This window comes from Rhinopithecus roxellana, unplaced genomic scaffold, assembly GCF_007565055.1.
Source record: "Rhinopithecus roxellana isolate Shanxi Qingling unplaced genomic scaffold, ASM756505v1 contig5745, whole genome shotgun sequence".
Classification (NCBI taxonomy): Eukaryota; Metazoa; Chordata; class Mammalia; order Primates; family Cercopithecidae; genus Rhinopithecus; species Rhinopithecus roxellana.
In genome coordinates, this window is record NW_022144277.1 from 10,455 (window position 1) to 36,447 (window position 25,993).

At 41.6% G+C, this 25,993-nt stretch overlaps 1 protein-coding gene across 1 annotated transcript; it reads right to left on the bottom strand.

Moving 5' to 3' along the window:
* Window positions 1-1,156: 1,156 nt before the first annotated feature.
* On the bottom strand, window positions 1,157-25,720 carry LOC115896179 (tripartite motif-containing protein 55-like). The gene is made up of 7 exons (XM_030926574.1): window positions 25,293-25,720; window positions 24,247-24,419; window positions 17,230-17,395; window positions 15,222-15,317; window positions 1,750-1,983; window positions 1,400-1,422; window positions 1,157-1,298 (listed from the first exon to the last, which is right to left on the bottom strand). The coding sequence occupies exons 1-7, from the start codon at window positions 25,458-25,460 to the stop codon at window positions 1,157-1,159; spliced, it is 1,002 nt and encodes a 333-aa protein (XP_030782434.1). The 5' UTR covers window positions 25,461-25,720.
* Between the last annotated feature and the right edge of the window lie 273 nt (window positions 25,721-25,993).

Here is a 25,993-nt window from a genome sequence, read left to right on the forward strand (position 1 = left end):
AATCAGGACAAAATTTCAGAAATGGGATTTCTGGGCCAAAAGGTAGGAATGTGGTTACAGCTCATGGAGTATAACTGATCACACAGACCCAGGTTTATGTCCAGGTTGTGACTTATTCTATTTATTTATTTATTTATTTTTTAAACTAAGTCTTGCTCTGTCGCCCAGTCTGGAGTGCAGTGGCACAATCTCGGCTCTCTGCAACCACTACCTTCTAGGTTCAAGCCATTCTCCCCCCTCAGCTTCCCGAGTAGCTGAGACTACAGGTGCTGGCCGTCATGCCCAGCTAATTTTTGTATTTTTAGTAGAGGCAGGGTTTTGCCATGTTGGCCAGGCTGTTCTCAAACTCCTGACCTCAGGTGATCCGCTGACCTCGGCCTCCCAAAGTGCTGGGATACAGGCGTGAGCCACCGCACCTGGCCGTTGACTCATTCTATGAGTGTTACTGTTTTATCCTCTGAAGTTTGATTAGGTTGATGTGCTGCAATATCTATCCCAGATGCCTCTTATGTATTTGTTTTTATCTCATCTTTAACCTTGCTTCTGCTGACACTTAATATCATTTTGGCTACGCTGTGCATTAGGATTGAAGTTGAGATATCATCATTATCATCAATTATGAAGCATTTGCTCATCCAGAGTCAAATACTCAACCTGACATTAAAATAGGCACCAGGCCGGGCACGGTGGGCTCATCCTATAATCCCAGCACTTTGGGAGGCTGAGGCAGGTGGATCACCTGAGGTCAGAAGTTCAAGATCAGCCTGGCCAACATGGAGAAACCCTATTTCTCTAGTAATACAAAAAGTAGCCGGGTGTGGTTGCTGGTGCCTGTAATCCCAACTACTCAGGAGGCTGAGGCAGGTGAATCACTTGAACCAGGGAGGTGGGGGTTGCAATGAGCCGAGATCGTGCCATTGCACTCCAGCCTGGGCGACAGAGTGAAAGTCCACACACACACACAAAAAGGCACCATATATGCAAAGCTAAATAAACACTGTCAACAAACGATGTGATCCTGTAATGAAATAGAGCTTCACATTGGATATGATCCTTGTAAAGTTGTCGACTGATTCTGGAGGTGATTCTGAATCCCCGCTTTCCTCCCACCCGACTCTTTGGCAGCTTTCACACACCTGCAGCTTTGGCCAAATGGTCAAAAGAATAACAAACCTCTGTAAAAGTCAATTTCACGTATTATCTTTTCTTCCCTATTGAGGTTGACTGTGAAGTGGTTCATGTTCTCATAGCCATGTTCTACTTTCTCCATCTGAAATGCCTTTGATGCTTCGGAGATTCTGCAACAAAGACAAGTTGTCACTTTCTGTCACTGTTTAGAACTGGAAAGCCTTGGGTAAAGGTGAAAATATGCATTTTTCCATAAAATAAAAGTTCTTACTTGTGTAGCAAGGTTTTGGCATTCTGTGAAAGCAAACAAAAGATAGTCTTACTTAAATTATTTCCATAAAAGACAGTGGTAAGACAATTATTTCGTTTGTTGACTCTGAGAATCTCATAGCTTAGTTTCTAAATGTCACAAATAACTGCTGTCTTATACCAGAACCCTCTTAGATTAAGCAGTACATAGACATGGTTTTTAAGTGTTAGTAGATGAATATATAAGTATTATGGGGTTATATTTAGCTGGTAAAATAAAAACTGAAATGTACATAAATAATAAAAATGTGATAACTAATTTTCCAGCACCCACATTTTGGGTTGTTACTTTGGTACCAAAAAGAGACTTACCTGCAGAAACACTGCCATTTCTGGCTCATCCATAAACTGAATTCCTGACTCAACCAACTTTGAGACGTTCTCCAAATGATCAGAATACTTTTTGATCAGAGCACGGACGTGTTCCAGTTTCTCCCCTTGGGTTCGGGTAATGACTTGGGTCATTTCATTCTTCCTCTCCTCCAAAATGCCGTACAGGTAATCAAACTTCTCACAAAGCTCCTGTTTCTGTTTTCTGCAAACTTCCTATTAGTTGGGTAGCTAACGTTAGAAACTATTTAAAAGAAAGTCAATTTGGAGAAAATCACCTAGTCATGTTGGGAAAGAAAACATTTACTTATGTAGGATATTTTTTTCTTTTCCCTGAAGTTGTCCATTTAGGTATGGATACCCACTATGTTGGTGCTTTGGAAATTCCATTTTTAACAAATTTGATATTTAGATTATCTAAAAATCAATTAAATTGGCTACATGAATCAGTGGTTTTCCAATCTTCTGTTCTTTATAAATGGAGCATTTCATAGAAATAAAGAATGATTTTCTTTTATATTATATTTGGGTTACATAGGTTATAGGTTATATTGGCTTTGGAGTGTGTGTGCATGTGTGTGTGTGCAAGGAAAATGCTAATGATTACTTCCTGGTTTGTACCTTCAAGTCCTCTTTCTGCTCCACCTATACCAATATGTCCTAGTTTCAGTACTCCTATATAGATTTTGTAGCTTCCCAAGGGCCTCTGCAGCTAGGATTTCCCTCCTCCCAGCCAACTCACACGCTGCAACCAAGTTAATTTTCTCAGAGTACGGTTCTAATCATGTTTTTTTTTTTTTTTTTCTTTCCTTTCTTTCTTTTGATCCAGAGTCTAGCTCTGTCGCCAGGATGGAGTGCAGTGGTGCGATCTCGACTCATTGCAACCTCCACCTCCCAGGTTTCAGGCAATTCTCCTGCCTCAGTCTTCTGAGTAGCTAGGATTACAGGCACCTGCCACCACGCCCAGGTGATATTGAATTTTTGGTGGAGATGGGGTTTCACCACGTTGGCCAGGCTGGTCTTGAAACTCCTGACCAAAAGTGATCTGCCCACCTCAGCCTCCCAAAGTGCTGGAATTACAGGCGTGAGCCGCCACGCCGGCCTTAATCATGCTTTTTGCTATGATGACTCCCCTTTACAAAAAGAATAACATTTAAACTTCATAACTAGCTTTCAAGACCCTCCATGATCTTGGTTCCAATTCTCTCATAACTTTCTACTATCCTCCATTGTATACCCTGAATTCCAGCAAAAATAAACCACTCACTTTCTTTGTTCATGCTTTCCCCTCTGTCTGCAATGTTCTTCCCCAAGTCACCACTGCAAACTCTAAGCAATCTCAAAGACATTGTCGGACTACCACTTCTTCCATAAAGTGTCCCTTGATGTTTATGGCTGAATGCAACCTTTTAACTTTCTGAAATCTCATAATAGTTACCACTGATAGCATATATCTGTATCTACCAGATCCTTATTTATCCAATACTGTCTAAGAATGGGAAATATTGCATCCAGTCTATGCTCTTGGAGAGAAAGGCTGTGTTGGTAGTCTGGCTTGCACGTTTGTATTGTGTGACTGAAGTATCTCCAGTACCATCCAGATCCCCTTTACTCTGGGTCCATCTTTAAATCATGATTAATTATCCAGTTCACATAGTCATTGGCCTTTTGGTTTTTCAATCCCTGGTAAGCTTGGTGTGCATGTATGCCAATCTCCTTGGACTTGACTGTCTCTGGATCCAGGAGCTTTCTAGCTGAGAGCAGGTTGTGAGCCATAAAGATCTAACCTAGCTCTCCTGCACAGTGAGAGCTTCTTGGGAATCCAGCAAATTTATTTCTGACATCTCTGACCATTCTATAGCCTTTATTACATATTCTTTCATTTGGTAAACATTGAAGTCTTTTATGTCATGTATTGCTTTCTTCCTTTACGTGAATTTCTTAAATATCTAAACTATATTTTTCTTGAGGTTAGAATCTGGGTCTGCCTAGGACACACAGCACCTTGGATAGTAACTGTTCAGAAAATATCTGTTGAATAGATTTGTGGGTTTTTTTTTTTTTAATTTTTTTTTTTTTTTAGAGATGGAGTCACGCTCTGTCACCCAGGCTGGAGTGCAATGGTGGGATCTCGGCTCACTGCAACCTCGCCTCCAGATTCAAGTGATTCTCCTGCCTCAGCTTCCTGAGTAGCTGGGATTACAGGCACATACCACCTTGCCAGGCTAATTTTTGTATTTTTAGTGGAGATGGGGTTTCACCACGTTGGCCAAGCTGGTCTCAAACTCCTGACCTCATGATCTACCCGCCTTGGCCTCCCACAGTGCTGGGATTTCAGGTGTGAGCCACCGCACCTGGCGGAATAGATTTTTTTTTTAATGTGTTTCATTTTCTCTCAATTTCTCTACTATTCTCAGTGTGGAGTGGGGGAGAATGACCTAAACCAAATTGTTGATTATGAAGATACTCTGCAAATGTGCAAGAAATACATCCTTCACTCCATGGCCTTTCTTGGAGCACAGTCAATTCTCATCACAGTTCCTAACCAAATTATAATGCATGGAGATCCAGTGGTGCCAACCATTTTAATAGTAAATGACTTACCACTGTCATCCACCCATGCATTTCATGGATTAACAAACAATGCATGTCATTGTGTCATGTATCATGCAAGATGCTGGGGATCCAAAAAAGAGTTAAGCATCACTCTATTCTCAAGGAGCTCACAGTTCACTGAGAAAGACTATAGACCAATAATGTAATTTGATATGTTAGGTTGATAATGTAAATATTTTAGAGATCTATTACCAGGTGTTTTAGAAGCATTTATGGAATCTTTGTCCAACCCTTTGTGAAGATGGAAGACCTTTTAGGGGAGCCAGAAATGTTGACTCAGGAGGAGTTTTTCAGAGGAATTAGTTCTTGAGCTTGACCTTAAGGAGGAGTAGGAGTAAAGGAGGTTGGGGAGGGGATGAAAATGCTTGAAGTCCTGGCAGTTGTCAAAGTAATGAAACAATGGTCCATGCAGCATGTCAAGATGTGGAAATTGCCTGGCTTGACAAATTTCCATCCATTTCCAGTCCTTTAGCTTGAGAGTTGGACTGTTCAACCAGGCCTAGAAACTGAAAACCTATTAGTAGTTTTCCAAACTCTCTTCACTGTATTATCTTTTGTTCCAACCTTCAGGCAACCATGTGCCCACTGTATACATGAAATAAGCCTCTCCGATATTTAGAAGTTCTACTGTGAACATACAATGGTTTCCAGCTTGTTTCTCCCAAATGAGTCGTGCACTTGAAACATGTATAACATAATGAGTATTATATCAAGATGTAATACAGGCAGAAGGTCTTTGATTCACAAAAGTTTTCTCCTGTGTGATTTAATATGTGAGAACATTCAAGTTTATGGCAGCCAAGTCATTTATAATGAGACGGATGTGAAGTCATGTGTAATCTAGTGTACTCTCTCAAGTCAAATAAAGATTAAATCACTTATTTTGACCATATAATTTTTTTTTGCCAATTTAAAGTTTTTTGCAGCAACATGGATGGAGCTGAAGGTCATTTCCCTATGTGAAATACCTCAGAACAGAAAATCAAATACTGCATGTTCTCACTTATAAGTGGGGACTAAACAGTGGGTACATATGAATGTATAGAGGGAAATAACAGACACTGGTGACTCCTAAAGCAGAGAGGATGACAGGAGGTAAGGGCTGAAAAATTACCTATTGAGCACAGTGTTCACTAATTGAGTGACTGGTACAATGGAAGCCTAAACCCCACCACTACGATATATCCATGTAACAAACCTGCACATACCACCTGAATCTATAAAAATTTTAAAAAATTAAAAAATAAGTTATGTTATTAAATGAACTCACATTTAATACTGCTATAGCTTGTTCAACTGACATTTCTATCATTATGTAATGCCTCTCTTTATTGCTGGTAATTTCTTTGCTCTGATATTACTTTATCTGATATTAAATTACTCAGCTATCTTTTGGAAAAAAAGGAATAACTAATTTCATTCCTATATTTCTTCCAATTCCAAGCATTATTTTATTTCTATTCTGTTTTTTAAATAATTTATATTGAATGTTAGTACAATTATTATCATTTGTTTATACTTTATAGTGCAGGAAATACTACCCCATATGCGGTCTATGTTTCAATTAAAATTATTATATCATTAAATACTTTGTAAAGTGCTTATAATATTACCTGGCATATATTGGTACTGGATCAATGTCTATTAAATTTAGGTCCAAATTCCTTAATCTGAATTATGTAGTTGTGGAATTTTGAAGCTGCATGGAATATTAGAAGTAACCTGCTCCAAATCAATCATGTCACTCATGTGGAAACTGAAACCCAGCAGAGATGTCACTTTCTCAAGGCCATCCGATTATTTATTATTGGTGCCTGGCCTAGAGTCAAGGTCTTTGAGCTCCTGGGTCATTGCTACTCTCACCACACCCAGCTGGGCCCATATTTTAAGTAACTTTAAAAAATTATATGAAGTGCTTGTAAATGAAATATATGCCTTTTAACAAATTTACTGGCTGGGCACAGTGGCTCACGCCCGTAATCCTAGCACTTTGGGAGGCTGAGGCAGGCAGATTGCCTGAGCTAGGGAGTTCAAGACCAGCCTGGGCAATACAGTGAAACCCCATCCCTACTAAAATACAAGAAATTAGCTGGGTGTGGTGGTACGTGCCTGTAATTCCAGCTACTTGGGGGCTGAGGTAGGAGAATCTCTTGAACCTGAGAGGTGGAGGCTGCAGTGAGCTGAGATCGCGCCATTGCGCTCCAGCTTGGGCGACTGAGCGAGACTCCACCTCCAAAAAAGAAAAACCAAAAAAGCAAATTCACTATGCTTAAGGTAGGTTTTTTAAAGGCGAGGCATCTTAAATTGTTTCAGAATTATATTCACTAGTTCATTCTTTCAACAAAATTCACCAGCTACTCACTTTGTACCTGGTATTGTATGATCTATTAACCTGCCATCATTTTTCAATGTTGTGGAGAATAATAAAGAAAACAATGTATCATAAATGATAAATATAAAATTATATTTTCTAATTCCTAATGGAAAAAACATTTTTCTCTTGTTTAATTAGCTTTTAATATAATTCTATGCAAAAAAGGGTAAGAGTTAGATAAATCTGTTTCTGAAACGGCAAAAATACATGCCTCTTCCTTGGAATTATGAAATTGGAACTTACAGACTTTTAGAAATTAACTCAAAATGTTCAGGTTAACCTAACGTCATATTCAAATGTGAAATACTCCATGAAATGAAGTCTCCTATTTTTTCACACTCTTTGAGGTAGAACCCACACACGAGAGACTAACTTAGGTGCCCCCTAACATCAAAGTGCTGTGAAAGTCAGGGAACAATAAACACCTCAGGTTATCAATTTGCCCTCTAAGCTGACGAGGGAACAGATATGTGCCATGAAAAAAAAAACGTTCTCAGAGGCCACCTAGCTACTGACAGTGATGACTGTGAATTTCAGTCCCTACTGTGCCTTTGTTAATGTGAATCTGCAACACTTTCAGCGGTAACTTTCTAGCAGCCTGAAAAATGGAATAGGAAAAAATGTGGACTTTTGCATTGTGAAAATGTCTGCAGACAGCACACTTTAAAGGATTGCTGTTACCTACAAAAGCATGAAAGTAACCATATTGTCTCTTCTCCACAAACACTTCCTCATTTCCAAGAAGGCTCCTTGCTTTTAGCATGCTTCTTTCATTTACTTGAGTAAAAAGGTATGCATCTTTAAGACCAATTCGGAACCATATACCTCCCCTCTTCTCTGGACAGTAATTCAATCAAGATATACACTTTTTGAGCTTTCGAGTTTATCTTTTCAAATAGTCTCCATTTTCTCCCTTTTGATGTCTGTGGTTCCTACATCCTCTGTGTGTGTGCCCCTGTGTAAGTGTGCTTAGCAAGTGAAGTATAACTCTGCCATAAATGCAGTAGGTATTGGCCTCCAGGCATACTCTGATGCAAAGCCTCTGGCTATTGCACAGCCTTCCTCCTGGGTCTGCTGGGACAGTTATATTTCTTGGCTTCTTGGGGGAATGAATTTAAAGTTGTCTATAATATTTTAACGAAAATAAAATTCATCCCATTTCTAGGGAAAACGCAGTGTGGATGCAATATACGAAAAGGGGATGATTTTACAAAGTGAAGATTATCTTTCCTATATTGAAATGGTAAGATGATGATGGGTGGGATATTTGTTCCTAACCAATGCCAACATTTCTGGATGTAAAGAAAAAAAAATCAAATGGTCATTGGCTTGTTTCCTTAGAAGTGAGTAGGTAACATGTAACATTGATCTAAAGCCATTGTTTAACTGTTGCCATCATGGAAATGTTAACATTGGCAGACTGCAATTTCTAGTCACCTTTATATTTTAGTAGTAATAAGAAAAACAGAATATGCAACTGCAAAGAGAACCTTTCATGGAAAAAAAATCAACAGTAGATGACCTTACATTAGAAGAGAAGATAGCCTTCCAAGCATAACACTATCTTACCACTGTTTTAAATGGCTAGATTTTTATTGGTTTGCTTTTCTCTCAGGTAATTATCACTCTCTAAAATGATCTTGTTATTCATTCGATTATTGCCTAACTCCTCTGTTAGAATAAAAACTGCCTGTGAACAGGACCTTTTATGTTTAGCTCATCACTAGTTCCCAGCATTATGTGTACAGAAATATGGCACGCATGCACACTTGAGAAGTATAGATTGAGAAAAAGAAAGAAAGAAAGAAAGAAAGAAAGAAAGAAAGAAAGAAAGAAAGAAAGAAAGAAAGAAAGAAAGAAAGAAAGAGAGAGAGAGAAAGAAAGAAAGAAAGATGACTTGCGTCTAGAAACATTCAGCCCTCATGCAAAAGCTTCAATTTTGTTCTGTTCCAAAGAAATAGGTATTTAAGTGGATATTCCATGCTTCTGCTTCATTCAATGTTAAAAAAAAAAAAAAAGACCAAAAAACAAAAAATCCAGTAAAATATGGCTATGCAATCTTTGGGAAACCATTGACCCTCAGGACAGTCATTAGCGTGTTTGTATTTCTACAGTGAACGATTGAATTGTATAATTGCTAAGGTCCCTTCTGACTCTACAGCTCCAAGACTCTCTAATTTCAGGTAAATGTGAAGACATTTCAGACAGTCACTAGGCTATGACGTGCCTCCCTCTGTTCCTGGCAAGTCTTGTGCCATTGACAGCATTAAGACATACATTACAAGTCCTAGCCCCGAAAGCTCAGCACTAGCTTGTGCATGTGTCACGGCCACAATAGGAAAAATCCTAAGGCAACAACGACCACTGCTCTTACCATGTAAGGAATACAGCTCTGTGACCAAAATAGAGCTGAAGATAAGCTCTTAGCCCCACCACTTGTCACTGAGCAACTGGCTTGATTAGGCCCATTTGTATCTCCACCACATTCCTCCAACATTCATTGAGACGTACTTGTTCAGAGCTATACCTTCATTTGAAATAAGGAACTTCAAAATTCCCTTCATTAAGCAAACAGGATTTCCTCCCACTAATCCTCCAAAAAGAAAAAGAAAAGCAGCCTGTAGATTAATAATACTGAAAAAAGAACTATACTAAAGTAAGAAGTTCCTTTCAAGAAAATCAAATCCAGCCTTTCATTTATAAAGCTCCAGTTACAAGCACTTGGAGAAGTCCCATGAGTACAGACTAGGATGTCCCTAGAAAGAGGACAGATAAACTAGAGAGACACTATCTTCTGGGCACCCAGACTGGGATTCGGCTCTCCATCAGCCGGCCCATTTGTGTAGTGCTCAGCAAACAACTCCATTCAGTGGCTGGGGTCTTGGGTCTTCCAAACTCAGGCTCTTTTCTACTACTTTATGTTGCCACTCCATGTTCAAAGGATAATTATGCCATAATTTGAGGGATTTCTAACACTTAATCTTGGGGTTCTTGGCATTTGGGTTTTTCTGGGCTAGGCCAGATCATTTAGAATCTTCTTGAGTAGACATTATGAGGGCTGAGGGCCAGGTGGGCCTGTTCTGAGTGGAGCCCCATGGTTAAGCGAAAGCCACTTGTCAGGCTGAGCAGATGTTTATCTCACTCTGGTCTGCTGTGGGTAGTCACCACGTTTCCCAGAAGAGGCTCAGTCTCCCTTGGTTGCCAGTATTTCCTGTTGCCACAAAGCCTCTTTGATACAGAATGGAAGTCATGTCTAGCTCCATTCATTCTCAACATTTCCCTCTAGAGGAAGTTGCTCAGTCCTGCCATCACAGTTAATTAGGACCTGACAGTCTTCCGACACCATTTAAAACATGCTCCAGAATCGTCAGAGGTTCCAATTGGGTCACATCATCAGAATAAGTGTATGCTTCCAAGCTAACTCTGAGGCTGTTAGGTGACATTTACCAAGCCCCTGGCATGTACCTCTTATTTCAACTTCGTCAACATGACAATGCTGTGAAGAAGATATTATCATTCCTACTGTAACACTGAGGAAACCGAGGGGCAGGAAGCTTAAGTAACGTGCCCAATGTCATGTAATTAAGCAACAGGGCTAAAACTCAAACTCTGAAATCTGTTCTTTTAAACATATGCTATATTGACTTTACAATTCTGGAAAGCTATTTTAACAATTTTAATTACATTCATACTTCATATTTGTAAAGGCATGGACAATGTCTCAGAGATGAGAAAAGGTCATTTGGGGTAAAATCACTGCTTTGGAAACACAATGAATTTGTTCTCACTGCACAGTCATTGGAGGGTTTTATTCAAGTTGTCCTTTTTCAGAGATTGAAAATGCTCAATATCAAATATTTATTATTCAACTTGGAACAATTTTCCCTAGACAGGCCATACAAAACAGGGATGTTTCTAGGCCTGCCAGCCTGCCTTTGGGAGGGCTAGTATTAACAGCCTGTGCCCTTAAGTATCCAGTGACATAGGATAAGTGCCATTGGTAAAGTTTACAAGAGGTAGATTATGTTCTCTAGGGATGAGGAGTGAAAGTCAAGCATGTTTTCCTGGAAGCAGAGAGCTCCCCATGGACATTTCCACTGCCTGTAGGCAGCCCCCCATCCAGTTCCTTCCTGTCCAGAACATCTCCAGGCCTAGAAAGGCAAGTGAATATTCACATCATGCTGGGCTCATAGAACAGCCCAGAAGCCCTCCATTAACCTGCAGTCCAGAGTTCAGGGACCGTCTTAGGCCAAGCCACTCTCAAGAAGCAGAAGTAAAAAGACTCATGGCTCCTTCACTCACCGTCAGCCCACAGCACGGAAGGAAAATGCCGCTCCCCCTTTCAGACCGCCCTTTTGCAACTATAGTCATTCTCAAATCCTTCTTCATTATCACTGTAAATTCATGTTAACTGCAGACATTATTCTTAAATGATAACAAGGAGTCCACAATGTAATTTACTCTAAGCTCAGCATGGCTCCAGGGCGGGTCCTGGGACAGGTGCCTCCCCAGCCCAGTCCTGTGCAATATTACATGATTAGGACAACATTAGACATGGGCAAGGAAGGCACTGCCACCAAAGGGCTCTGGGGCAGGTGTCAGGGCCCCAGGCGGGGAGAGGCTGTGTAATTATGAAAGGATAATACCCACCCCAGGGACTACTTCATTTCCATCCCTAAAGAGATCTTCACCAATCAGAAAACAGAATTCTTTAACAACAGCTCCCACCCCCTGGCCAGGAACTACTCATAGCTTCTCAGAAAATGTTTCTGGGCAGGTGGTGAGTAAAGCCAGAAAAGGAAATGAACTCCGGGCAGAACAGGAGACACAAGAGCTCTGTGGCCCTGACCCCGGTAGAGAATCCACCCGGCTCTCAAGCTAGGACCATTTCATTGCAAGCCGAGGACCTGGTTTGCTCCATGTTGTCCTGCCTTGCAGGCTGGCAAGAAGCTGAGCCTCTGGGCTTTGCCCACTGATATGGAACCAGCTCTGGGAGATCACCCCAGCAATGACAGATGCGTAGGGTGGCCATCTGGAAGCGTCCCTGTCCTCAGGGACACTTCAAATGAAGGCTAATGTGTCAAGTGGGAATCATAAAGTCAGAGACCTCCATGGGGCTTTGAGACAATCTCTACATCTCCAGACGAGCCACCTTAACTGATCTGAAAGAACTATGCTCATGTGAGTCATATTCACTCATTCTTTATTTTGCTGATTAGTAAAAATGTCAGACTCACTTTATAAAATGTGAATACAGGAATATAAAAGGGAGGCACTATTAACAGTCCCACTATTCACAGGCCTTAAGCTTTGATGTTTTTCATTCCTGATTTCTCCACATGAATGTATAGAAGTTATATGTAAATATCCACAGTCACGTGTTGCTTAACTATGGGGTATGTTCTGAGAAGTGCATCCTTAGGCAGTTACATTGTGTGAGCATTACAGAATGTACTTACACAAACTCACATGGCAGAGCCTACTGCCCACTTAGGTTGTATGGCACGATCTATTGCTCCTAGGCCACAAACCTGTACAGCATGTTACAGTACTGAATACCATGGGCAAATGTAATACATGGTATTTGTGCATCTAAGCATATCTAAACATATAAAGGTACAGTAAAAATATGATAAAATATGATATTATAATCTTACGAGACCTCCATCATATATGCAGATCATCACTGACCAAAATATTACATGGTGCATGACTATACTTTCTATACTGTTATATATGAATATACATCCTAAACAACAAATAAGACTGTATACTCGCTATGTTTTTTCATCTATAAAAACAGGTATGAAATAAATGAAAGAAATGAAATAAGCAGATAAAAAGATGGACTTTTAAGACTCCTGACAATTTGCAGCTTCATCGTAAAGTCCTGCAGAGAGTGATTACATACCCTCCCCTAGCCACCTGTGAAAATGCTTATTAGAAAAGTGTGTCATGTTCAATGAATGGTATTGCCAATAAGAATGGGGGTAATGATCCTGCCCTTCCCTGCCAGGCATTCTTCCTGACATCTGCACTAATCCCTACTGCTGATTTAACTTCAAACCTGTTCCTTCTTGTCATTTCGGTGAATAAAAACAGCACTTCCTACCGCACCCCTGACTGGCTTCTATGAAGAAAATCTGTTGTCAAATCTCTATGGCCCACTCGGTGTCCTCTGATGCTGGCTAAAGGGAGCCCCAATCATTTGCATTTGCTCAAGAATCAAATTGTTCAAGGCCCAGATGGACTCCTCCAGGGCTCTTCTCCTGTGCGTCCTCCAGCTTCTCCATCCCAGACAGAAAGCCTGTTCCTTCCAACAGACATCTCCAATAAAGCCTTGAGATCACCTCGCTCACCCACAAGCAACATGCCCCTATTTATAAACTCAAGACTCACGTTGGTACTACCTGGAGTGCTGATTCACGATATTATAACTGAATTGTATTTTGCCTTTATTGTAAATAAGTGCAAAGAAAAAAGTTTGTACTGTCTGTTTCCGAATCTCTTTTGGCTCTTCACCAAGAGAAAACTTTCCTCCTATAAATGGATCCCAGACTGATCATGGATCTTTTCAGGAATATGAGTGTGGAGAAGAAACGAGATTGATTTTAATAATGTGCAAATTAAAATGAGATAAGTATAGCTAATGTTCTAAAGCCCTCATTTAGAAAATGACCTTTAGCTTTCAATAGAATTTGCCTTCCTCATGACAAAATAATAAGAATAGTATTTATTGGACACTCACCACACGCCAGGCACTGTGCTAAGCATTTTGCTTCTGCTTATTTAATTATTCATAGCAACTCTATAAGGTAGGTACCATGATTGCCCCATTTTTACAGAGGAGAAAACTGAGGAACGGAACCTCCTTGTAGCAACACAAATGGATCTTAAAAACATAATGCTGGTGGCTCATGCCTGTGATCCCAGCACTTTGGGAGGCCGAGGCGGGCAGATCAGGAGGTCAGGAGTTTGAGACCAGCCTGGCCAACAGAATGAAACCCCGCCTCTACTAAAAATACAAAAAATTAGCTGGGCATGGTGGTGGGAGCCTGTAATCCCAGCTACTCAGGGAGCTGAGGCAGGAAAATTGCTTGAACCCGGGAGGCAGAGGTAGCAGTGAGCCGAGATCACGTCATTGCACTCCAGCCTGGGTGACAGTGTGAGACTCCATCCCAAAAAACAAACAAAAACCCCAAAAACATAAGGCTTGGTTTTTTAAAAAGTAAGAAGCAGAATGAAAAATACCACATAATACCATTTATAAAGTTTTTTAAAAAGTAAGAAGCAGAATGAAAAATACCGCACAATACCATTTATAAAATTAAAAGACATGCATATAACACAATACATATTTTATAAGAATACAAACAGAACATCAAACATGTTAGAGTGGTGATCTATGGGGAGGAGAACAAGAGTGGGAAATGAGGATAATGGGAAATAAATAGATAACAAGAGAGGCTTGTACCCAGCAATGAGAACTATATGCCATGAACTGAACAGCATCATACCTCCACCCTCTGCACAGAGGTCCAACTACAAAAACAATGACCCCAAAGCTTAGAGCAGGGAGATTGTAATGGACTGCTCCGGGTTACAGAGCCAGGGCCTGGACTTGAACCCAGATATCTTGCACCTGCCCCAGAGCAACATGGCTGTAACTAGTCAGTGAATTTTCAATTCCTGAAAAGATATCTGCCACATAGCTAACTCTCTTTAGGCTTCCACACTTTAAAGGCCTCCAGTAGTGACATACTTTATATTTGATCTTGAGGGACAAGCAGATTTGCTCTACTTACTATACGGCAAGCACATACATGAGCTAAACAACCAGCCACTCATCTATTCATTCAGCAAGTTTGTTTTTAGTTTTTAGTTTTTTGTTTTTTTTTTGAGTGTTGATTATGTGCCAGGCATTGGGCCAGGCAGAGGGCAAGTGGTGATGAATGAGCCTGAACTCTGGCCTCCATGAGCTCACAGCCCCCGAGCCATTCTCTAACTATAGCTAGGCAGATCTTTCTCCTCCTGACAACCACTTCCCAGTATTGCTGTGAGAGTGGAGAAGTGCAGCTCAGACCTGCCTATGACTGTCTAAAGCACCGACGAGCATTTCCTAAGACAGTTTGGATTTCCACCAAGAAAGTTTGCTGTAACAGCAACAACACTGATCTCCATGATGGGGGATTTATTTTTCTTGTAGCTAATCTTTCAAAAGAAGAAAGAACAACACATGCAACAATAGCCCTAGTAATTGTGGTAACATCTGCCTCAGTGACTCATGCGGTAATGTCTCTTTTGTGCAGGAGGTGAATATTTCAGAGACATATCAGGAAGGAGGCCATTCTAGAAGCAAAGAATGAAAGGTCAGAACAGGGATGCCTAGTGTGGCACTGAGGAAGCCACAAAACCCCGGGTATTGCAGGCTTGGTTGAGACCCTGTGAGAATCACCTGACTCACCTCGATAGTTTTGCAGGTGTCTTCCAGCTGGCTGATCACTCCCTGGACTCGATCGTTGCTGCCCACGAGGATGGCGATGCCATCGCTGAGCTCAGACTAATGAAGAGAAAACATGAACCCAATATCTTAGGGATTTCCTAGTCACCCCAACTGTGAACTGGTCATAATATTGTCTTTACAGGTTCTTAATTTAGGATACATGCAATCCCTAAGGACTAACAGGGAGGCCTGTGGACCTCCTGATATTGCAGGCAAACTTTTGTGTATGAATACATTTGTGCAGGGAGAGGTTTCACAGTTTTCATCACATTCTTAATATTGAGATCAATATGTTCAAGCTAAAGAACTACAAGTATTGTTCATAAATGACATGGAGACAAATATGCGATTTCAGGGACCTAAATGGAATTATTTACCTAGTGGAACTAAGGGTCAATTTTACTTGGGAAATGTGTATAGTAAATCTCATTATTCAACATACATTTATTATGGGCATAAGAATGTAGTGTATATAGACACAAACACACATTAGACTAAGTCATTACAAACTTCACACTGAAACAAAGAACTGGTTCTAGGAGAGAAATGTCAACTTTGAAATTCCTTTGCTCTTTTGACTTAGCAAGAGATTCTACTGTTCCTATTTACCCCCTTCCCAAGGCTGGCTGATGGAGCCACCGGGAGCACTAGATGGGCACTTGGGAGACACATGTACTTGGCCCAGCTCTACCCCCAACTTCTCTGTGATGTTGGGCAAAACATATATTCAATTTCTGCCTAATTTTCTCACATTTAGAAGGAGAAGACTGGACCAGAACAGTGATTATAAAATATTTTAAAGCTGCAGAACCTTCTTCAAATGAAAGCTAATATGGAGGTGAAGCTACTTTGGCCAATCAGGAGCAAGGGTGAGGGTCCCACCAGTCTGTCCTTCTGTCCATCTCACATGAGTCTATGGGCTCTGAAGGAAGGACTGTGAAACAGCTACCATCCAGTTCTATCATGCTATGACTTTGTGGGAGGTGGGCAGAACAGAAGGGGAATAAATTGTAACTGGATTGAAAAATAAACAAATGTTTTGGATAATTTGCAAAATCTGGCTTAGCACTTAGTGGCCACTAGTTGTAGTTGCTGTTGCCCAAGAGTTTTACTTCCAGATTTGATTCCAGTGCTGATCTTCACAGTAAAACACTGATCAAATGTGGAGCTGATGATTCTAAATGGAAGAAACTGAGCGGTGGAACTGCTCAAATTCTCAGTGCCTGGAGTGGCTGCACCTATTGGAGTACCCAACTCCGCTTTTATCTGCAACAAATGGATAAATTCTGACCTGCTCGTGCATGAAACCATGTTGGCAGGTTGGTAAAGTGTAGAGGGGGCTATGGCTGAGGCCTGGGGTCAGGGGATGCACCACACTCAGAGGGGTCTTTAGGCAACTGGCCCCAGTGACAGGAGGGCCAGCACAAGTCTGTGTTTTAAAGCTGTTCTGTAACTGTATGTCATTAGTGTAACCCTCCCTCACTAAGAGTGCAAGAGAAAACGCATTGAGGAGGACCAAAGAAACCTTTCATGGGTGGATGAAGAAAAGTATTCTGTGATTAGGGTAAAAAGCTGTCCTTTTCTTATCTGTACTCTAAACTTCACATAATATTGAGCAGTTGAGCTTTTGCTGGGTCCCCTAACATTGCTCATCTTCAGCAACCTCCAAAGGGCACAAAAACAGGGATCCTGCCCTTCTGCGCCCCTTCCTGAACCTGGGCACCCCTGCCCTGTCTCGCCTTTCCCCCCACCGTCCAGAGAATTTGGTGTGTGCCTCGTGCACAACTGTGCACACATCTTCCTGCAGATGTGTGTGCCCCCAGTGTCCCTTGGCCTGACCTTGTGTGCCCCCAGTGTCCCTTGGCCCTGTGTGGCTTGGCTTTCCTCCTCCACCAGAGGAGGCCACTCACACTGGCCCCAGCAAGGCCCTGAGGTATGGGGATGGGGAGGGAGGGAGCAGCTCTGTTACCTTCTGTCTCTGGAACACATGAGTGAGGGGAGCCACCTGGCAGTCCTTGTGTGCACCAAACACCTTGCACAGAGAGCAGGTGGGCACTTCGCAGTTCAGACAGTAGATGTTGATGCGCTCCTCTTCATGCTCCTCGCACATGGGCTGGTCGGACTTCTTTTCTGGCCTGGGAGGAAGTAGGCAGATAAATGTCCATCACCTCTCACTGGGCCAGAGCAGAGACTGTTGCTCTGCCTTGCAAATTCCTTCTTGTCCCTGTATGCCCAGCAACTCTATTCCAGAAGATCCCCAGGGGCCCTTTTACGTGCTCAGAGTTCACCAAATTCAGCTTCCCTGCAGGTGTAGCAGGGGAGTGCTGGCAAATCTCTAACAACTTGCTTGGGGTAGGGACAGAGACGTGGAGACCCTGATTTGTACCATTTGCCCATTTCCATGGTGTATTTCCACATGGCCGATTTTAAGTTATTTAAGGTTGAAGAATCTGCTAGGGAAATTACTGAAAGTTGAACATCGGACCCTGGTGAGCCGTCAGGAATGTGGTCCAGCACTGTGTCCACACGCTCACGAGTTTCTCAAGGGACACTTTCCCATTATGGACCAAGAACAGGAAGTTGTTGATGAACTAAAAGTCAAGTTTGCACAAGTTTTGGGAGGAGCTAGGTCACACCCCTCCAGCCTCTGGCCCCAGGAAACACCCTTTTCACTTGAAGGAGTGAGGATAGGCGTGGGCTCACATGGAACCGAAATCTTCTGATTATTAATTCAAGTACTGGTTGGATGCAACTGTGTATGAGAGGCAAGTGTGGGTGTACCTCCTTATATAAACCCCAGGAATTCTGATATATCCTATCTAATGACTGAGGCTGCTAATAGTTTTCAGAAGTATTAAAAAATTCAAATCCAAATCCAGAAGCTTTCTTCAAATTTCGAAACACATAGTTATTTAGCAACATCTTAGATTTGGGACTACATTTTTTTTGTTACTATACAGATCCAATTTTTAAAAACTACAGGTTTTTATGAGCCATGAAATCAATTTACGGAGCTATGATCCGCATTGTTAAAATAAAAATAGAAAGGAATAGCAAATACTGTGAATTACATGTAGTAAGAAAAAGTATAGCTATTCGAAACTTTTGTTTCAGGTGTACATGTGTATATATGTGACTGAAACAAAAGTATATGTGTGTTTGTGTGTGTGTTTGTGTATGTGTGTATATATGTATGTATGTGTGTGTATATATATATCCATCCATATATGTAAGTGATTACAATGTAAAATGCACTTCCTACTGTGAATCATGAATACAGGTGTTGAAACCCATTGTTTCTGATGTGTGGTATCTTGCAGCTGCAGCCCCAGAACTCAGAGAAAGGCAGAGAACATGCTGATGTACCTCTGTAAGACACTAATGTTCCTTTATAAGTTGCTAGGTGGATGTCAAGTACTTGAGATTAGGACAAACATTGGGAGAATCCCTGGGTCTCATAAGAAAATTGCATGGACTTCCAGTTTCAAAATATTAGAATCTGATTGTTGCAAAGGAATTTCTGTCTAGTTTTGCAGCAATATGCTTTCCTTGAAGTCTATGACCTTCTGACTTGACCACATATTTGGAACTCAAATAAGGAAAGTCACCTCCACAATGAGAAAATTGTTCCCCTCTCAGGTCTGTCTGTTTCCTCCACTAGAAAATCAGCTCCATGAGGGCAGGGGCCATGATGAGTCTTCTTTTTTGTTGCATCTCCAGTACTCGGAACGGTTGCCTCGCACAGAGGCAGTGACTCCGTAAATATTTGTTTGCACAAATGAGTGAGACAACGAAAGGGAATTTGACCTATTAATGGACAGTATTCTCTGTGCTCTAGTGTAACACCACCCAGCTGGAGAAGGCATGGCAAATATGGGGAAAGCCTGTGATCACCTGGCACTCCTGAGTGGCAGAGGAAGAGACCAGACAACTTCCTGATTACTCCTTTAGTAAATGACAGTGCCCTCTGGGGTTTGGACTGGCAAGTTGGTCTCTTCCTGGTCAAAGGTATCTTCCCCTCTAAATCATTCCCTCCTAGGTATCTCCACCTTATTATTAACATGGGTTAAGCAAGAGTGGGCAGCTGGGTCCCACATGCTGTTCTGATATCAATAACTGTGACCAGAGATAGTGTCACAGAACACGGGTCTATGCAGTATATGCAAATATTGAAAATGTGAAAACAGCCATAAGGCTCTACATTTAGTTTTGTTTGTGATTCAATTTATTTATTTATTTTTTTCATGGTGCTGTATACACTGATTTCCTATTTAGGTTGTAGCCCAGCCCAGAGGCACCACCCACTTATAGATGAGCATATAATGAGACCTCTGTACAACTTAAAACATGTAACAGACTGGGACAGATTTGGCATGTAAAAAAAAGACATAAATACATTTTTATGAGGTGAGAGCAGCCAAGCTCACAGCTGTGGTCAGGGCCCAGTGCTAAATGTTGGCTGTGGCCCCTCGCCGTTCAGTGTAGGCTGGACTGAGGAGTCTGTAGCCTGCTGTCTCTGGTCTCTGAGGTTCCTGAGGCCACCCTAAAGTTTCCTGAGGAGTGGGCATCTGGTCTTGGTGAGGCAGTTCAAGTAGTAACTTTGTAGTCAAACTGATTTTTTTTTTGAGATGGAGTTTTGCTCTTGTTGCCCAGGCTGGAGTGCAATGGCTCAATCTCAGCTTACTGCAACCTCCACCTCCCGGGTTCAAGTGATTCTCTTGCCTTAGTCTCCCAAATTGCTGGGATAACAGGCATCTGCTACCACACCCGGCTAATTTTTTCTTGTATTTAGTAGAGATGGGGTTTCACCATGTTGGTCAGGCTGGTCTCGAACTCCTGACCTCAGGTGATCTGCCCACCTTAGCCTCCCAAAGTGCTACGATTACAGGTGTGAGCCACCGCACCCAGCCAAACTGATCTTAAAGCTTCATTCCAGCTCAGCTTCTCCATGTAGTGGCTGTGTGGCCTTAGACAAGTTACTTAACCTCTTTTGGTCTCAGTTTTTACTCGTATCAAAAATCGGATTAAGGGTCTTCTAATTAAATGTGGCAGAATGAACACAAGCATGTATTTATTTATGTATTTATATATATGTGTATGTATTTATTCTGCTGAAATCCCAGTGAAAGGAGGATAAGGAAATAAAAGGGCATAAATTAATAAGGACAAAAAGTGAGCACAGATGACAGCAGATGAGAGATGTCAACCAAATATTGGAAATTAGGAACATCCGGATGAAGGGACATGACCTACTTGAGTTGCATCTTAGTTCTGTTACGTTCCTGCAGTGAGAAGCTTACAATAAGCAAGCTGACTTGAGCTATGGAACCCTGGAAAGGCTCTGGAACTGCAGGAGCCAGGAGTCCTGAAGGCAGAAGTAGGCAGTGAGGGAGTGGGAGAGGTTGAAAAGAGGAGGACTTTGTGCACATTTCAAGAGATTACTTGAGGATGTGCTCCATAGAAACAAGAGAGTAAGCCACCAAACAAGGAGACCTGGAATCCAGGAAGCAAAGGGTTCAACCCAGGTGAGAGTAAAGAATTCCCCAGTAGAGGGTAAAGTCTAGCCATGTGAGGGCTCAGTCCTAATCGTCTACAGCCGAAAGTCAATAGGAAATGTCTAAAATTGAAAAGTCAAAGAATAGGAGCATACCAGTAGTATGCACATGTCATTGGTGATAAATAGCAGAAAAACAGCTAAAAGAATTAAAAGTGGTTGACTCTGGTGAATGAGGCTTGGGGGTAAAGAGACAATAGGGTGGAGATAGCATTTCTCTTTAGAGGTCTCGTATACCGAATTTTAAAAAGTGTGTATGTTAGTTACTTTAAGACACTAAACACTTTAATAGGATAGCAGTAATTATAATAATCAACACCTCACAGGATTATTGTGAGAATTAAAGAATTGCATATGGACCAGGCGCGGTGGCTCACGCCTGTAATCCCAGCACTTTGGGAGGCCAAGGTGGGCAGATCACGAGGTCGCAGATGGAGACCATCCTGGCTAACACGGTGAAACCCCGTCTCTACTAAAAAAGAAAAAACAACAACAACAAAAAAAAAAAAACAAAAATTAGCCGGGCTTGGTGGTGGGCACCTGGAGTCCCAGCTACTGGGAGGCTGAGGCAGGAGAACGGCGTAAACCTGGGCAGCGGAGCTTGCAGTGAGTGGAGATCGTGCCACTGCACTCCAGCTGGGCGACAGAGCAAGACTCCGTCTCAAAAAAAAAAAAAAGGAATTGCACACGATTCGTGTGTTAGGCACCCTGAACAGTGTCTGGCACATAGCACATAGTAGTTTTACTTGTTATAGTTTTAAAGTTAATTATTATTATAATAATTATTAATATTAGCCAAAATAGTACCTTCTCTTACCGTCTCTCACTCCCAACTGTGGCTAGTCTGGCACCATGCAGAATTCTGGATAAGAATGCTAGGTTTTGGCTGGGCACGGTGGCTCATGCCTGTAATCCCAGCACTTTGGGAGGCCGAGGCGGGCGGATCCTCCAGGTCAGGAGATCGAGACCATCCTGGCTAACACAGTGAAACCCCATCTCTACTAAAATACAAAAAAATTAGCCGGGCCTGGTGGCAGGCGCCTGTAGTCCCAGCTACTCGGGACGCTGAGGCAGGAGAATGGCGCAAACCGGGAGGCGGAGCTTGCAGTGAGCCAAGATTGCGCCACTGCACTCCAGCTTGGGCGACAGAGCGAGACTCCATCTCAAAAAAATAAAATAAATAAAATAAACTAAAATAAAATAAAATAAAAAATAAAATAAAATAAATAAATAAAATAAAATAAAATAAAATAAGAATGCTAGGTTTGGTGGGGACTTACAGTCTCCCAGCCTTTCTGGAGGAGGTCAGAGTTGACCAATAACCTCCCAGTCTGTGACTGGTCACCCCTCCACCCCCTTCCAATGGCCACAGCTGAACTCTTCTCACTCTGTGTATCCAAGTCATTCCAAGGTTACCTAATGTACCCTGAGGCTCAAGGTTCTGGTCTAGTAAGGCTACCTGCCCCCAGGGGACACCTGCGTTTCTTCCCAGACATATGGCCAAGTGCTCTGTGCGACTTGTGGTTCTGCTACCAAGTTAAAATTGTCCCACAAGCAAGTCTCAAGTTCAAGAAAAAACAGCATAAACAAAATCACAGAAATATCACAAAGGCATCCCTAGTCCACTCAACTATAAGCTTTATTGTTGGAAATTTCGTTCATTGCTTTCGTGTGCAATTTACTTCCCAGCCCTGGGTACTATTTTTGGCAGCTGCACCAAGCCAACTTCATAGTTAAGGTGAAGATGTGTTTTGTAGTTTTACTAATACTGCAAGTTTTAACATCTCTTCTCTGGATTTCATAACAAGTATTGCTATTTTTTCATGTCTCATATTCCCACTGTGACAAGTAACAAAACATAAATTTATTGCAATAAATAGAACATGTAAGAATATTTGTGGTGTTGCTTAATCAGCTGGGATTTATGGGGCAACTATTCTGTGCAAGGCACTGTACTAGCTCTGAAATTTGTTATGTAAGAATATTTGTGGTATTGCTTAATCAGCTGGGTTTTATGGAGCAACTATTCTGTGCAAGGCACTGGACTAGCACTGAAACTCTTGTTAATATAAACTCTCTTAATATTAGGTTGGTGGAAAAGTAATTGCTGTTTTGGCCATGAAAAGTAATTGCAAAAATCGCAATTTTGCATCAATCTCATAATTAATTGGTTTTTAATTGATTGGTTAAGTTTTTAAGAGACAGTGTTGTATTTGTATTTTAAAGTAGTGAAATACAATGAGATCAAATCTGTAAAGTAACAGCAACAGCAATAGTACTTTTGTTCTTGTCAAGAGACTTTGGAAGCAAGGGAAACAGCCAGCTGCAATCTCTGCAATATGTCATCAGCAATTCTTCCCCAAACCCATCTAGATCCTGGTACTATCTAATTTAGTTTTGGATCTTTGCGGAAATTAATAGCTATAATAATTATAATAATTATGTTAGATTTATAGAACAGCTTTCCTTCCAAGAGCACAAGCCTCTTAGAGCTCTGCAGATGTTCCATAAATACATGTCCCCTAATGGAATCACAATGAGGCCACTTCTAGATGGTCTCAATATTGCTATCAAGCTTTGTGGACTGGACTGACCTGTGCACAATTGAAAAGGGGCTCTTCACATCGTGCCTTCTAGGAATAAGCTTCCCACAGAGTTGTATCTAGGAAAGGAATTCTATAGCCAATGTGGTTGGTGAATAAGAAGCCTTTTTTGTTATTTTTTAAATGAATGGATGATATATAATGCTATCACAATGCTATTCGCAATCAACAAGTGAATGCTGACCATGCAGTAAATACAGTATAAGGAATAGGGAAACATAACCTGAATTTCATCTTTTTTTCCTCATGTCTCGAACTTTAAGTCCCTAAAGGCCAGGGTTTTGCCTTGCTTTGTGACTTCCCTTAGAGTAAATACAGTGACAACCTATGTTAGAGGATTTTGTTTTTATTATTACCATCCAAACAATCTTAAGGCAAGACTGTTTGAATTAGGAACTGGGCTTATTTTGGAAGATGCCGTTTCTATTAATTTTCTATTAAGTTTTTACTAGATTTTTTTCTTTGCTTTGTAGAGATCTGGAGCTACAAAGGACCTATGAAGTGCAAAAATGTGTAAAATGGATGTAATACCAGGATTTAAGGTGTAGGGGGGACAGCAGTATGTCTCTTTCAACATCCCCATCTGGAATGGATTAGTGTTAATGAGTCACTTAATTCTTAAATTGATACAAAAGCATGGGCACCAACTCCCCTGTCTCATGCTGTGAGCAACTCTCAGTCTCACTGGGAAGGACTGACTCGGAAAACCATTTTTCCATAAAACAGTCTGTGATTGATAAACAAGCATTCATGTAGCAACCCATTAAACCAAACAAACAAAAACAAGTTTCAGATGGCCTTGACACATGGAAGAGTGGAAGAGTGTTACCTGGTGGACTCCTGCTTGTAGATGTCAATGATATTTTCCACCAGCAGGTTCCTCTGAAGTCCATATACCCCATGTCTATCCAAAACCACTTCATGTCTACAGGATGGGCAGCGGAATCGGCCCCCTGATGCCATGGTGGTGCCTCCTCTTGTGGGCAAATACGGGTTAGAGGCCTGTTCTTGCCAAGTAAGAAAAAAGGAATTGGGTAATGCCACAAGTAGCTTCTCTGAGACTTATTTTCACTCTCTGCTACTACAAACAACATGAACTACTTTAAGCTTGCCATAAGATCATCCCTCAGGGCTTTCTCAGCAAGTGGTCCTGAAACACGGGGTCAGACCTTATCCACAGTCATATGCGAACATACCACTGTCTACGTAAGATATTTTTCCATTCAACATTTTCAGAACCAAAAGTTCCAGCCAGAAACTCCACATTAAGTCTTCCAGCATTACTTATTTATAGTTTTGAAACACATTAAATGGTTTGATTTTTAAAAATATATGATTCTTACTATTAAAATAAAACTAGATTTGGGAGTAAAGAGGACACAAACCAAATCATTAAAAGAAACATGATTTTCTTGAAAGTAAATGCAACTTTATAAAGTTTTTTTTTTGTTTGTTTTTCTTTTTTTGAGACAGAGTCTCACTCTGTTGCCCAGGCTGGAGTGCAATGGCACAATCTCGGCTCACTGCAACCTCCACCTCCTGGGTTCAAGCAATTCTCCTGCCTCAGCCTCCCAAGTTAGCCTGAGCTTATAGGTGCCGCCACCATGCCAGCTAAATTTTTTTTTTTTTTTTTTTTTTTGTATTTTTAGTGGAGATGGGGTTTCGCCATGTTAGCCAGCCTGGTCTCGAATGCCTGACCTCAGGTGATCCACTGGCCTTGGCTTCCCAAAGTGCTGGAATTACAGGTATGAGCCACCGCGCCTGGCAACCTTATAAAGTTTTTTAAAGGATTTCACCTCAATGTTAAGCACTTGATTCCAAGAGAAGGGAATCTTTTCCACCCCCTCCCCCCAACCAAATTCCAAACAAACCTACCTGGAAAATATCACTGGCACATTTCCTACACAGGTTGTGCTGACAGGGAAGAATGACCACAGGTTTCGTGAACATCTCTAAGCAGATGGGACAGATGAGTTGCTTCTCTAAGTTATCCATGGTCTGCTGCTCTTTGGAAAAAGACTTGTAATTCAGAGATGCGCTCATCTCCTCGCCGTCCCCAAGTGTGCTGCCAGGGAAGGGTGCTGCAAGTGGCTCCAGCAAGTGTTTCCTGGATATTATTCCAGGGATTGTGTGATCAAGTGTCCTTTACGTTTCTCTCGGTGGAGGACATTGTTTCAGGCCCTGGTTTGGAGTGGGTGCCGGAGCTGTTTTTAGCAACCTGCAGTCACGTGATGTGGGCTGACTTGTCCATATAAGCCAGTGACAGGAGGATGGATCCTGACAGGTGACAAGCAGGAGTCAACATTCTTGCCCCAGGGAGTGAAGAGAGTGGGTGGGAAGGAGGATTACAAACCCCATTTAGACAGGGTTGTGAAGAGAAGGAGGTCAAAGCTGACAGTTGTCAACAACAAATGCAAATGTGCATGCCTAGCCACTGAACCATGCCCTCTGTGAACACTCACTGAGAATTTGGCGACAGTTTCTCCAGGAAGGGGCAGAACGTAGCACAGAGTCTGACTGTGTGACTAATGCCAGCCCTGTCTTGAGAGTGTAGGAACTGAGTCACCGAAAGTAGC

What these genes read in the sequence shown, in the direction of transcription:
- LOC115896179 (XM_030926574.1), bottom strand. Translation starts at nt 25,460, where the DNA reads ATGAGCGCATCTCTGAATTACAAGTCTTTTTCCAAAGAGCAGCAGACC. An exon ending in GTGCCAGTGATATTTTCCAG is followed by an intron (nt 24,420 to 25,292) that starts GTAGGTTTGTTT and finishes TGGCAAGAACAG; the next exon opens with GCCTCTAACCCGTATTTGCC. An exon ending in GCCAAAACCTTGCTACACAA is followed by an intron (nt 1,299 to 1,399) that starts GTAAGAACTTTT and finishes TCTTTGTTGCAG; the next exon opens with AATCTCCGAAGCATCAAAGG.